Raw genomic sequence first — 12,577 nt, 5'->3', positions numbered from 1 at the left:
GCCACCGAGCTCCCTGATAATTTTTATTATTTTTATTAATTTGAATGAAAGTTTACAGGGACTTAGGGTTTCCAGTCATTCATTGTTGCACTTTTCTCCCTGCTTCCCCCCCCAAGTATTTGATTTGGGGTAGATTGCTTTCCCTGGAAGTTAAAGGTGATGTGTAATTTGGAATAGTAAATTGGATTTTTATAATGTTTTCAATTTAATATATGAAGGCATTGTCACGATTTTTAATAACTAAAAGAAGCTAATCTTCGGCCATTTAATAATTGCCTGTTTATTTAATAGGTAGCAGATTTAAATGTGCCTTTAAAAATGGCATCTATTGTACAGTTACTTTTCAGTGGTGCTGTCATGTCTGAATTCTCTGTTTTCTAATCAAAAGGAGGATTTGCTTTGGTTGTTTTGATCAAAGGTTCTACAGCAGTTACTAAGTTGTATGGCTGTATTAATGAAACTCATTCTTAAAATTATTAAGGATCTTAACGAAATTAAAAATTGCCAGGGGATTTACATTATTTGTGTTGCCGGTTTTTTTCTGACATCATTTTCTGTTTTGTTTTAAGGTTATCATTTATCTTGACTTTTCTTAACCTTCCTTTTATAGATCCACTGTTTTACATAAGCTACAGAAAATAATGAAATCTCTTAATATTTAACAGTCATTTTATACGTGATCATCATACTATTAATAAAGTTTCCCTTGGAGGGAAATAGTTCTCCTAATAAACTAGAGTTTAAATAAATGCAGACTTAATCTATAATAACTTTGAAATTATAACAGTAACTTTTGATATTTTGTATTTTTATTTTTAAAACCCCCAAGGGTTTTTTTTAGTACATAAAAATATAGAGGATCTTCCTGTTAACACAGTTAATTCAGCTGCCGTTCTATATGATATTTATGTAATTTCAAAACTGCATCCAAAGAAATACAGTTAATTTTCATCCTTTATCATCTTATTTTAATTTTTTAATGGTATACATAGTGGATCTAGCACTATACATCTAGCACTAGTTTCTTCGATGTCTTCTCAAGTTCATCTTTCTTAGTATGCAAAAACATTCTCTAACTCTGGCCACCTGATAGTATTTCTATGTCTTTTTAACTTACTACATCTTTTTTAAAAGTCTAATCTTTCTAATTTTTTTAACTTTCTGACAGTATTTGTCTAGTGTATCCTTGCTTTAATCTATCATTGAGTGATCTCATAATAAACTTGTACTTATGAAATAGTGACTGATAGTTTGCTATAAAGTTTAATGACAGATGTAGGAGTGGTAAGAATTTATCTGAGCAATGCTTTTTTTATAAATATCTATGCAGATGTAACTTTTAGAGCTCTCTATAGTGGTGGTTCTAAAATTGTTTTTACTTAGGATGTTTGTTAATGTACATCTTTTGGCTAACATTTTATGTGCTTTGTAAATACTAATATAATTGAGACAAGCTACTAGATAAAATAACTTAAAAAATTCATCTAGAAAGACTTCTTGTAGATCACGTTCAGAATTTCATTTTCTAGATGGACCGAAAAATTTTCTTGTGGAAATAGAAATCTTTGTAGAGTGATCTCATTTTCATTTTTGTCTGTTTATATGCTCCAGAGTTGCTATAACCTTGAACATTTAAATGAGCATTGATGGGTACCAACTTGGGGGAAGTACTACTTCTTTAAATTATCAGTGATTCCTAAACCTGAGTTTTTCTTGGGAAATTTCTTATTCTGATACTATTCTCCTTGCCTTATAAGATTGCATATGAAATAAGCATTATCTAGTGTGTGGGATGGGGCAGTTAGAGACCAGTAAGTGATTTGAATATGGGTAGATATTCTTAAATTGTAGAAAGTTGCTTATTTTCCTTACATCTGTCTTCACCTCAAATTTGTTTGCTGCATAAAGGTCTCAGCTATTTTATTTGGTCTTAAATCTTACAGTAGGTACTTGACATTTAAGTGTCATTTACTTGTGATTTTACTAGGTTCTTTCTAATAGTGATAATAGGTCTCATTTCCCAAAGTACAGTACAACTGATTCATCTTTGACTTGCTGACCTAGATTAATTTTTAGTCTTGTGGAACTTAAGCATCATAGTAAGGGTATATTTTATTCTTCTAAAAGAAAATACTCATCAGTATTTTTAATGAAATTTTTGTTTACCGAAACATCTGTTTTTAAGTTTAGTATGAAATTCTCTTTAATAATTAATCTTTAGTTACTAAAAGACTACTTTTAAAATATCTATATGCAGGCTCTGCATACATCTGGAGTCTGTTAAAGATGTGTAATAAATTCCTTATAAATTTGAGATCTTAAATGGTTTATTTTTTAAATCAACATGATGCATAAGTTTTTTTTCTTTAAAAAAAAAACAGCATCTACTTAAAGGGATTTATGACTAAAATTGCTTATTTTTCTACAGAGTTGGTCTGCTGGTTCTCAGCTTGAAGAAGATTCTACAGTCCTTATTGATCCTTTTTCTTAGCGTTACCATTTTTTGAAGCAAAATTAACCTAGCTTTCTAGTGTGAGCTTTCTTTTTGGCCATCTTAAATTTTTTTTTCCAATCTATAAAGTAGACAAGAGATAGTTCTACAATGTCCAAGTCATTCCAGCAGTCATCTCTCGGTAGGGATTCGCAGGGTCATGGGCGTGACCTGTCTGCAGCAGAAATAGGCCTTCTTGCTGCTGCTACCCAGTCTTTAAGTATGCCAGCATCTCTTGGAAGGATGAACCAGGGTACTGCACGCCTTGCTAGTTTAATGAATCTTGGAATGAGTTCTTCATTGAATCAACAAGGAGCTCATAGTGTACTGTCTTCTGCTAGTACTTCTTCCCATAATTTGCAGTCTATATTTAACATTGGAAGTAGAGGTCCACTCCCTTTGTCTTCTCAACACCGTGGAGATGCAGACCAGGCCAGTAACATTTTGGCCAGCTTTGGTCTGTCTGCTAGAGACTTAGATGAACTGAGTCGTTATCCAGAGGACAAGATTACTCCTGAGAATTTGCCCCAAATTCTTCTGCAGCTTAAAAGGAGGAGAACGGAAGAAGGCTCTTCATTGAGTTATGGTAGAGATGGCAGATCTGCTACACGGGATCCACCATACAGAGTACCTAGGGATGATTGGGAAGAAAAAAGGCACTTTAGAAGAGATAGTTTTGATGATCGTGGTCCTAGTCTCAACCCAGTGCTTGATTATGACCATGGAAGTCGTTCTCAAGAATCTGGTTATTATGACAGAATGGATTATGAAGATGACAGATTAAGAGATGGAGAAAGGTGTAGGGATGATTCTTTTTTTGGTGAGACCTCGCATAATTATCATAAATTTGACAGTGAGTATGAGAGAATGGGACGTGGTCCTGGTCCCTTACAAGAGAGATCTCTCTTTGAGAAAAAGAGAGGAGCTCCTCCAAGTAGCAATATTGAAGACTTCCATGGACTCTTACCGAAGGGTTATCCCCATCTGTGCTCTATATGTGATTTGCCAGTTCATTCTAATAAGGTGAGTTAATGCAACAGATACTTCTAATTTCTTTTACATTTTAGTGCCTTTTCTGTTTTTACCTATATCTTTTAACTCGTTGATCAAGAATTTTTATACTTTTGAGAATACATTATTTGGAAGGTAATTGTTTTTGGCATTTTAAACCAGGGCTTTACATTAATACAGTCTGCCTAGATTACTTCTGGCCACAAAACTGTCATCCACTGGAATTATCTTGTTAGTTTTTGGCATCCATATGTTCTTCTTAACCATATATTTAAGCAGGTTTGGTTTTTTGGTTTTAATTTACTTTTTTTGTCTGCTTTGCTGAATCAAATAATTTTTTTAAGATTTTTTTTTTTTTTTTTACTTTGCAGTCCATGTGCTCTGGCATACAGGATGCTAGATTTTAGCTCTCCATCTGTCTTGATTGCTGATTTGTATGTAGTAAAGATGTAATCTTGAACTGTTCTTTTTTTCCTTTATCTGTGGCTACAGGGAACAGTTAATGTAGAGCCCTGGTGTTTCAATGTGTTTTACATTTTAGATTAGTTCATTCTTCCTTTTTAGTTTCCCTTTAACACAAACTCATAGTGTCACTGAAAATGTTCATCCTTTTTTTTCCCTCCTTTTCCACAACTTTCTTAAACATACTTCAGAATTCACTTTTTATTATCCCATATTGCATCTATCCCATTAGAGACTTGGAAAAATCAACTCTGGCATAGCCTGCTCTGTGTTCCTCATAAGCATATTCTTTTTCTAATTAAGGCTTAAGATTCTGGTAAGGTTATTTGAACAAAAAAAAATCTATTAATTTTTCTTTGCTATAATTAATATCACCTCTGGCAAAATGGGGAACTTTCAAAATGCCATTTTGAATATGTGTTGTCCTTTCTCTTTCCACTTTTTCAGTGTTACTCATTCTCACGGATTAAAATATACCATGCAGTTGACTTAAAGGTCAACTTTAAAGCACTCCAGTGGCTTGATCTGTGACCATCCATTTTTCCTGATGTGCAATAAATATAGTCATTCAGCATAACTGGTACATGTTGCTACCCTGAAATTGATTTGATGATTGATGTTTTTATAGTCCTTTTCTTTACAGTAATATCTGGAATAGTCATTTTCTTTTCATTATCTATTCCTTTGCCTAGTCATGTTTATAAGATATTTAAAATGTATTCCCATTCATTCTTTTCTTTATTTGGATCTTAATTTTGTTCTCAGATAATTAAGTGAAAAAGACTTCTCTTATTTGAATATACAGGGTACTTTGAAAATGTCTTTTAAATTTTTTAGCTTAAAAGTCTTTGCTATAAAATTCTTTCAAATTAGCTTGTAAGATCACTTTAATTGCACAAATCTTTAGTTCACACCAGAAAAAAGAATTAGAAAAAGTGCTAAATTAGATTTATCTTGACTGACTCAAACTCCAAAGTTAGCCTACTTTATTTGGTAGGTGTTTCTGACCCCTACCTTCTTTCATATTTGTTAGATAAACTTATCATGAGACAGTCTTTGTGCATACTCAACCAAGTTGTAGGTTGGTTTGAATTGATAGGAAAAAATTCCTTTAATGTATGATTCTTCCCTCCCCCCTGTATTACCTTTTGCTAGTTGATTTTTTAAAAATACAACTATAGCATTAATTATGACAAATGTTCTTTAAGTTCTTTATTACTTCTGGACTTTGCATAGTAATTTAACATTCCTCCTTGCACATAGAAAAGCATAGTAAAAGAACTTTAAAAAGAACCAACCACAAGAATGTTCATCAGAGAAAAGTTTTTCTTCTCTAAATTTTGCTAAAATGTATCTAAATGAGCAGGTTTTAAGTGCTTGAAACTTCTAGATTCAAAAGATGCTTTAACTTAAATGTACTTTTACCCTTCACAGATGATTAGCCCTCAAGAGTTCATTCTCTTTGTCAGAATACTGAGTGTGTTTAAGAACTATTTAGAGGACTTTTGTGTTACATTTGCAAAATTTATTATCTTTCTAAATTTAGCCAGTTTTAAGAAGGCTTAAACACCTGGATTATCTTTTAATATTTTTCACTTTTCTTAACACAGCTGATTTCTTTGTATCTGCATTATCAGTAAATTCTTTACTCATCATTTTATAGTTGATAAACAACCACTGACTTTAGTGGAAATCCCTGTGGTGGAAGTAGACAGTGAAAATTTTAAATGTTTAATCCTGCTCTCTGGTATTGCTGCATAACTTGGAAAATCTGTTCTTTTCACTTAGTGACTTTAAAGCCCACATGATCAGAAGTTCTTTTTTCTAAGCGAAAAGGAATTTTATATTGAAAACATGTAATTTGACATTTTTAAGTGACTTTCAGCAATGCTGCTAGGTTTTATTTCTTCCTAGGTCATTTTAGAACTTTGGTGCTTTTCTACCCAACTCACATTCCTTTCACTTAGTAAAACTGCCCATTACCAGCCTCTCACTATCTTGTCAGTTGAATTCTACTTCTTTTCCCCCTCTTAACATTGCAAGCCCTTAAGTTATTCTTGATTCCTCCATACCAGAAATTATTCTCCATATTATTTTATCTTTGCCTTCTCAAAAACACTGTTCTACAGAGACCGAGTTTAAAAGGGAATTTTGTTTATCAATCTGATGTAAGTCAACGTGAATCCAAGGAGAAAGGGGTTTGGTTTGGTTTTAAATTCTCTTGACTCTTAAGTCCTCAGTTTAGGCTGAGTAAGATTAGGTAGTGTTGCCAAGATAGCAAATTAGTAAGGCCTGGGTATGGGAGGTGCATATCTCATTTTCTGATCTTGACTTTTTGTCAGTTTGAAAGAAGGCCCCACTCTATCAGTAGAAATTTCAACTTTTAAAGAACAATTGGGATTGGGTATAAGTAATTCTGATTAAACTATATACCCTTTCTATCTCCTGTGAATTAAAGAGGATGCTTATTAGAATACTTTTGTTACTTTTCTGTAATTCTTAGGCCTTACTAAATAATAGTAGACAAAATGAAGAGAAATTTAGAATTTTAACTTCAGGACTTGTCTAATGTTAGGAATTTTCAAAGACTAATAATTATGAACAGACATTTTATGAGATGACTCTCACAAGCAGTCTTATTGAAGGTTTACCTCTTTTGAGCACATCTTGACAATAGTTTGATAAGTTTTTTATAGTAATTAACTGACTTAGAACAAGTCCCAGTGAATTTAAGTAACTCTTGCCAAGGACTTGTACCTTGGGGACACATTTGGGAATGAAAGCCAGGTAGATCTATACTAGAGTTCACTTTCCTAACTCTTCTTTCTTCACATTTTAAAACCTCATAGAGTTTTTGGGAAATTTTCTCCCCTTTTTAAAAAATCCGAACACTTGGATAAAATAGGGGGGAAGTAAACTTTCCTTAAAGTAAATATAAGAGGTAAACATTGACGATAATAGATGTTACCCTTTTAAAGTTTTTAAATAGGCATCCTTAAATCTGCTACTTTGATTTTGGGAGATAAAAGAAAATGTAGTTTTTATAAATTATGACCAATCTCTAGAAAAGTTGGTATTGTTGAATCACTTTAAATTTGTTTAGCACAAATCATGGCATTTTGGGGGGATACATTCTTCATGGGCTTGATGAAATGAAAGATTGTATTGTAAAATAATTGTATTCACATTTACAGCACACAATATTCTAGGATACTCTAAATAAACATGGGTTATTTAAATCATATTTAATGTCTTAGACTTCTAATGCAGCATGTATCCTTCAGTTTAGTCCATAGCAGAAATTAATTTGCCTTGCCTGATCTCAGGGTGTCCACAGCTATTCTTGATCTTTTTTATTCTTCTTTCTCTTGTCAGATCTCTAAATTTACTAACCAAATAATCCAGTTTTTCCAAGAATGTGCATAGCATATTTGAGGGCAGGATCAAGCTGCCAGGATTTAGAGAGATTCTTTTAAATTAAATCAATTTGATTTAATGAATGGCCAGGTGTTTGTAAAACCTTTGATACTGCATAAAGATTAACTCCTATGGTTTGAATGGCTCAACTGAAAATATTTTAGCTTTATTTTTGTTAATTCTACTAATTTACTTTGCTGCAGGAGTGGAGTCAACATATCAATGGAGCAAGTCACAGTCGTCGATGCCAGCTGCTTCTTGAAATGTAGGAGCTTGAAATACCTTTAAAGCATCCTTATCGTGAATCAGAAACAGCCATTGGTTGATATCTGGGAGTTTGTCATTTATATTTGTAATATCCAGAATATTACTATTGCATAATATTACTGCACTGTCCTGACAATAATACTAATTACAGATAAAAGATTTGGAATTCAAATTGAATATCGGATGAAGTGATACTAATTTAGTAATGTCTTATTTAATATTCTTTCTAGGGTGAATAGTTTAAAACACTGGTGTTTTAATAGACTTAAAAAGTTAGCCTTTGAGACCTAGAATAAATTCTCTTTAATAGTACTTTAATTGATACTTTAAAAAAAATAAGGGAAAGGTAATAAAAATTGGTTGTCAAGACAACTTAATTAGGGTGTATCTTTAGCTTATGGGGTATTCCCCCCCTTTGGTTTTGAGTTTAAGCAGCTATCATGAAACCGACTTCCAAAAGAAACTCCTTGCCACAGCAACACACAGTGTCTATTACTGACTGGAGTGGCAGTTTCTACATACTTTGTTCTAGTGCCACAGCTTAGCTCTGTTCCTAATATTTAATACGAGAGAAGGACTCTTTTGTGTTCTGTTCTCGTTTCCCTTTATCACTCACATTTCCAGTTCCTCTGGTAAGATTTATTGCTTCTGACCTAACACAGGGAAAAATTAATTTTAACACAATAGTACTTAAGTTTTCATCACATTCTCATTTTTTTATTAGTTTGAACTTCTGAAATTATTCTTAATTTTGGAAAGCTTATTGAGACGTGCTATAAAACTGTAATATTTCTAACATTTAGGCCCTCAGATAACTTTACTAATCTCTAGAGACCAAGTGAGGCTACTTTGTGAAAGAGATAACTTAATCTTAAATGTAATTTTTTGATCTTTTTAAAGCTACCCAGAATGGAATCCTGACAATGATACAGGACACACAATGTAAGTTAAATCTTTTTAAACTATTTTTAGAGGTGATCGTATAAAGACTTCAAGTTTAACTTTTAGCATTACATTTCAAAAAAACCACAACACCAAAAACCCTAGACATTTTAAAATTAGTATCTGTAGTTGAATTTTTTTTAAAAAATTTCATATTGATAGTTACTCTTTGATTGCTGTTAGCTTTGTTTCATCTATTTCACATAGATAAATGCTTTCAAGGTGAAGTGGCCATAGCATATTTTAACAATACGTCTTAATTTCTGATTGATGTTATAATTTTATATCTTCATATTTCTAGGGGTGATCCATTTATGCTGCAGCAATCTACAAACCCAGCACCTGGAATTCTGGGACCCCCACCTCCCTCATTTCATCTTGGAGGACCAGCTGTTGGACCAAGAGGAAATCTTGGTGATTATATAAATGCATATTACTTTTCCTTAAGAGTTTATGCCCTAAGCATGAAATACTGTAATTGGAGGCAAGATAATACTAAAATGTTCACATAAAGCATTGCATGACAAGACCTGGCAGGAGTAATGATAACCTGTAATATCATAATCTCCCACATCCCTTTTCCCCCAATGAAAACAGCCCATTAATTACATCATCATATTTATTTTTGAGACTAAAAGTAATATTTTCTCCTGTCCCCATGAAGGTGCTGGAAATGGAAACCTACAAGGTTCAAGACACATGCAAAAAGGCAGAGTGGTAAGTAAGACTGTCCATGAATTTTACGGTCTTGTTAGGGAACTGTGATTTGACTTATAGTGCTTGAAACTGTTTCACAATTTTTATTATGAGAAAATGTAATTGTTTTAAAGCCTAGGGTTTTTATTATAACATTGATAAGAGTTTACCAATATAATAAGTTTCAGACTGATAGTGTCACTTCTTGGTCGTAGCCTGAAATTTATGCCAATATATAATTTTCCCCCCTAGTGTATACTTATAAAATTCTCTATAGAATTGTTCTAAATTTAGTTTGCTATCTAAAATTCTAAAGTAGAACCTGTTTCATAGTGCTTTTGAAGAAATTACTTTTGTTTGCTCATAGGAAACTAGTCGAGTTGTTCACATCATGGACTTTCAGCGAGGGAAAAACTTGAGATACCAACTCTTACAACTGGTGGAACCATTTGGCGTCATTTCAAATCACCTGATTCTAAATAAAATTAATGAGGTATGGATTGAAATAAGCACAGTTCTTCTCAATGTTAAATTTAGATCATCACTGCAGAATATAACAGATTTTTATAGTACTATTGTATTAAGAGTGAAATAATGGCAATTAAGTCATGAAACTATTATAATTAGTCCTAAAAACCTGGATTCCATTTCTGACCAATGTATTTCATTCATAACTACCACTTGGTGGAGGCTTGTTACTGTGATGTGGAATTACTTATATTACATTTATAGACTAAAATATATTGGGGGAAAATTGAGACATGTGTTTAAGTTACAGTCTGAAAATCAAATCACGAGACTGGTTCAAATTGGACTATAAATATCCAGTAATGGTATGGGACAGAATCAGTTGTTTCAGTCCCTATTGTGAATGGGGTTATCATGAGTTGGAGGCAAACATGATAGTGTGTGCTGTGCACTCAATAACAGATTATGAGTAATGTAATAAATTTTAATTTTCAAGCAAAAATTACTATTCTGCTACTTAGGATGGTTGAATTTGTCTAACCTTAACTAAATTCACTACCATCAAGTCTGTTTCTGCTCATAACTACACCACGTTTCTAAGGCTGCAGTCTTTCTTCATGGAGTGGCCGATAGATTCTAATTGCTAGCCATTAGGTTAACAGTGTTAAACCACAATAGCACTCATTATTTGTATAAGGATTTTAGGGAAACCTCTTTGGAAAGCCATTTCAGACTTCTACCTAAAGAATTTTAAATTATTATTACCCATTCACTAGTTTGGTGCCGTGAAGTAGATTTTGACTCTTAGGGACAATAAGGCACAACTGATTGAAACTACCTCATCCTACACTATCTTCACAATCATATGATTGTTCTTGTGTTCTACAACTGACCCATCTTTCTCTCACATAGTAGCAATAAGGTGGATTTTTAATAAAGAGTAAACAGAATTTTATTTCTAGTATGAGTTCATTTTTATGAAATATTCAGAATAAGTAAATGGAGATAGAAATCATATAAGTGTTGGCAGAGACTTGAAAAAAAAAATGGAGCATAATGATAAAATGTTTTAGATGGTGATTGTAAAAACACCAAATTCCATGGAATCAAACACTTTAAGAGAGCTCTGGTGATCTAGTGACAAGAAGCTGCACTGTAATCGCAGAGGTACATGGTTGGAATTCACGAGATGCTCTGCTGGAGAAGGAGGGGCAATCTCCTCTGGTACCAGTCAGATCTGATTTGATGGTACACACACAAAAATAATAAAATATTTAAAAAACATGACTAAAAGACTCTGAAGTTCATCTTGATGATGATAAATTCTTAAAAATATTTTGTAATTATTAAATATAATGTCTAAAAGAAATTGTTCAATGGTTTTACATTTAAAATTCTCTTTTCAGGCATTTATAGAAATGGCAACCACAGAAGATGCTCAGGCTGCTGTGGAATATTACACAACCACACCAGCATTAGTATTCGGCAAGCCAGTGAGAGTTCATTTATCACAGAAGTATAAAAGAATAAAGGTAAAATTCTACATTTTTACGTTTTTAATTAACCATTTAAAATATTTACTTGACCTTTGAAGTTATTATTGCTAGAAACTAGGATTTTTTAAAAAATTGTAATTTGAAGTAAAAGTTTAAAATGCAAATTGATTTTTTCCATTCATAAACATTTTATGATATTAATTTTTTAAGATACTTTTAAAGCTGAATTGCAGTTATATCTTGTGACATTTAACTTGGTATTTGTGTGTGTGTTTTTTTCTTCTTAATAAAGAAACCTGAAGGAAAGCCAGATCAGAAGTTTGATCAAAAACAAGAACTTGGACGTGTGATTCATCTCAGCAATTTACCACATTCTGGTTATTCAGACAGCTCTGTTCTTAAACTTGCTGAACCCTACGGGAAAATAAAGAATTACATATTGATGCGGATGAAAAGCCAGGTAATAAAATAACACTCCGTTATGACAAGTTTTAAAGAGGTTTTACTAAATGGCCTTTACCTCAATGAAATATCAAAATTAGTCATAGTGTGATGAATGGAGAAATTTTTGTTAAAAAAAGTGAGTGGTTTAAAAAAAAGCCACCCAGTAAATACTGGAAGAGTATGAAATGGAAAGTAAAGGTCTTTTTTTCTGGCACAAACTTAACACTTTAGTTTCTTGTTTCTCCCCCCCCCTTTCTCTTTTTTCCATAATTTTATAATAAACAGATTAAAATTTCCTAGATTGATAGAGCATTTTGGTTTTACTATTTGTATAGCTATGCACTTAGTGTAGTTGCAGAGTTCCATGCAGAACTAAGATATCAAGTCTAAATTTCAGATTTGGATATTTCTTTGATACTACCAGTAATTAAAAATATGTACCAATTTATATTCCCAGTGGTATTCTCTAGGAATACTTTACACAATCCAATTCCTACAAAATCTAAAGAATATGATTATTTCCTACTTCTTCATTTTTAGTTTGTAGAGCCTGTTAAATAATTTATGGATTTTTCCAGATGAACACTCTTATGTATCCTAAGCATTTACTTTTTTTTTATAAAAAATACCAATAATACTTGTGCTGTACAGAGATTCATGGTGGTTTTATACATTGATTTAATTTTATTATAGTTCACTCTACGAAAGATTAGATGGTCTTAATGTGGGAAGAAGTAATAAGCATTGAAATTTTAGAAGTGCTTTTTTTAAAAGTTTTTCTGTTTTATCAGGCTTTTATTGAGATGGAGACCAGAGAAGATGCAATGGCAATGGTTGATCAGTGTTTGAAAAAGGCTCTTTGGTTTCAAGGAAGATGTGTGAA

At 32.4% G+C, this 12,577-nt stretch overlaps 1 protein-coding gene across 1 annotated transcript in view; it reads left to right on the top strand.

Moving 5' to 3' along the window:
• The first annotated feature begins 2,602 nt into the window (after positions 1-2,602).
• Positions 2,603-12,577, top strand: part of LOC102874601 (matrin-3-like) — a 15,158-nt gene continuing 5,183 nt past the window's right edge. Inside the window, exons 1-9 of the mRNA XM_006891234.1 lie at positions 2,603-3,514; positions 7,585-7,646; positions 8,549-8,590; positions 8,892-9,004; positions 9,255-9,307; positions 9,654-9,779; positions 11,161-11,286; positions 11,543-11,710; positions 12,486-12,570. Coding sequence (XP_006891296.1) covers positions 2,603-3,514; positions 7,585-7,646; positions 8,549-8,590; positions 8,892-9,004; positions 9,255-9,307; positions 9,654-9,779; positions 11,161-11,286; positions 11,543-11,710; positions 12,486-12,570 — 1,687 coding nt within the window. The remainder of the gene's footprint in view (positions 3,515-7,584; positions 7,647-8,548; positions 8,591-8,891; positions 9,005-9,254; positions 9,308-9,653; positions 9,780-11,160; positions 11,287-11,542; positions 11,711-12,485; positions 12,571-12,577) is intronic.

This window comes from Elephantulus edwardii, unplaced genomic scaffold (assembly GCF_000299155.1).
Source record: "Elephantulus edwardii isolate Elephantulus edwardi_28Jun2011 unplaced genomic scaffold, EleEdw1.0 scaffold00095, whole genome shotgun sequence".
NCBI lineage: Eukaryota > Metazoa > Chordata > Mammalia > Macroscelidea > Macroscelididae > Elephantulus > Elephantulus edwardii.
The sequence above is the reverse complement of the archived record's forward strand: the minus strand, read 5'-3'. Positions and strand labels throughout refer to the sequence as shown.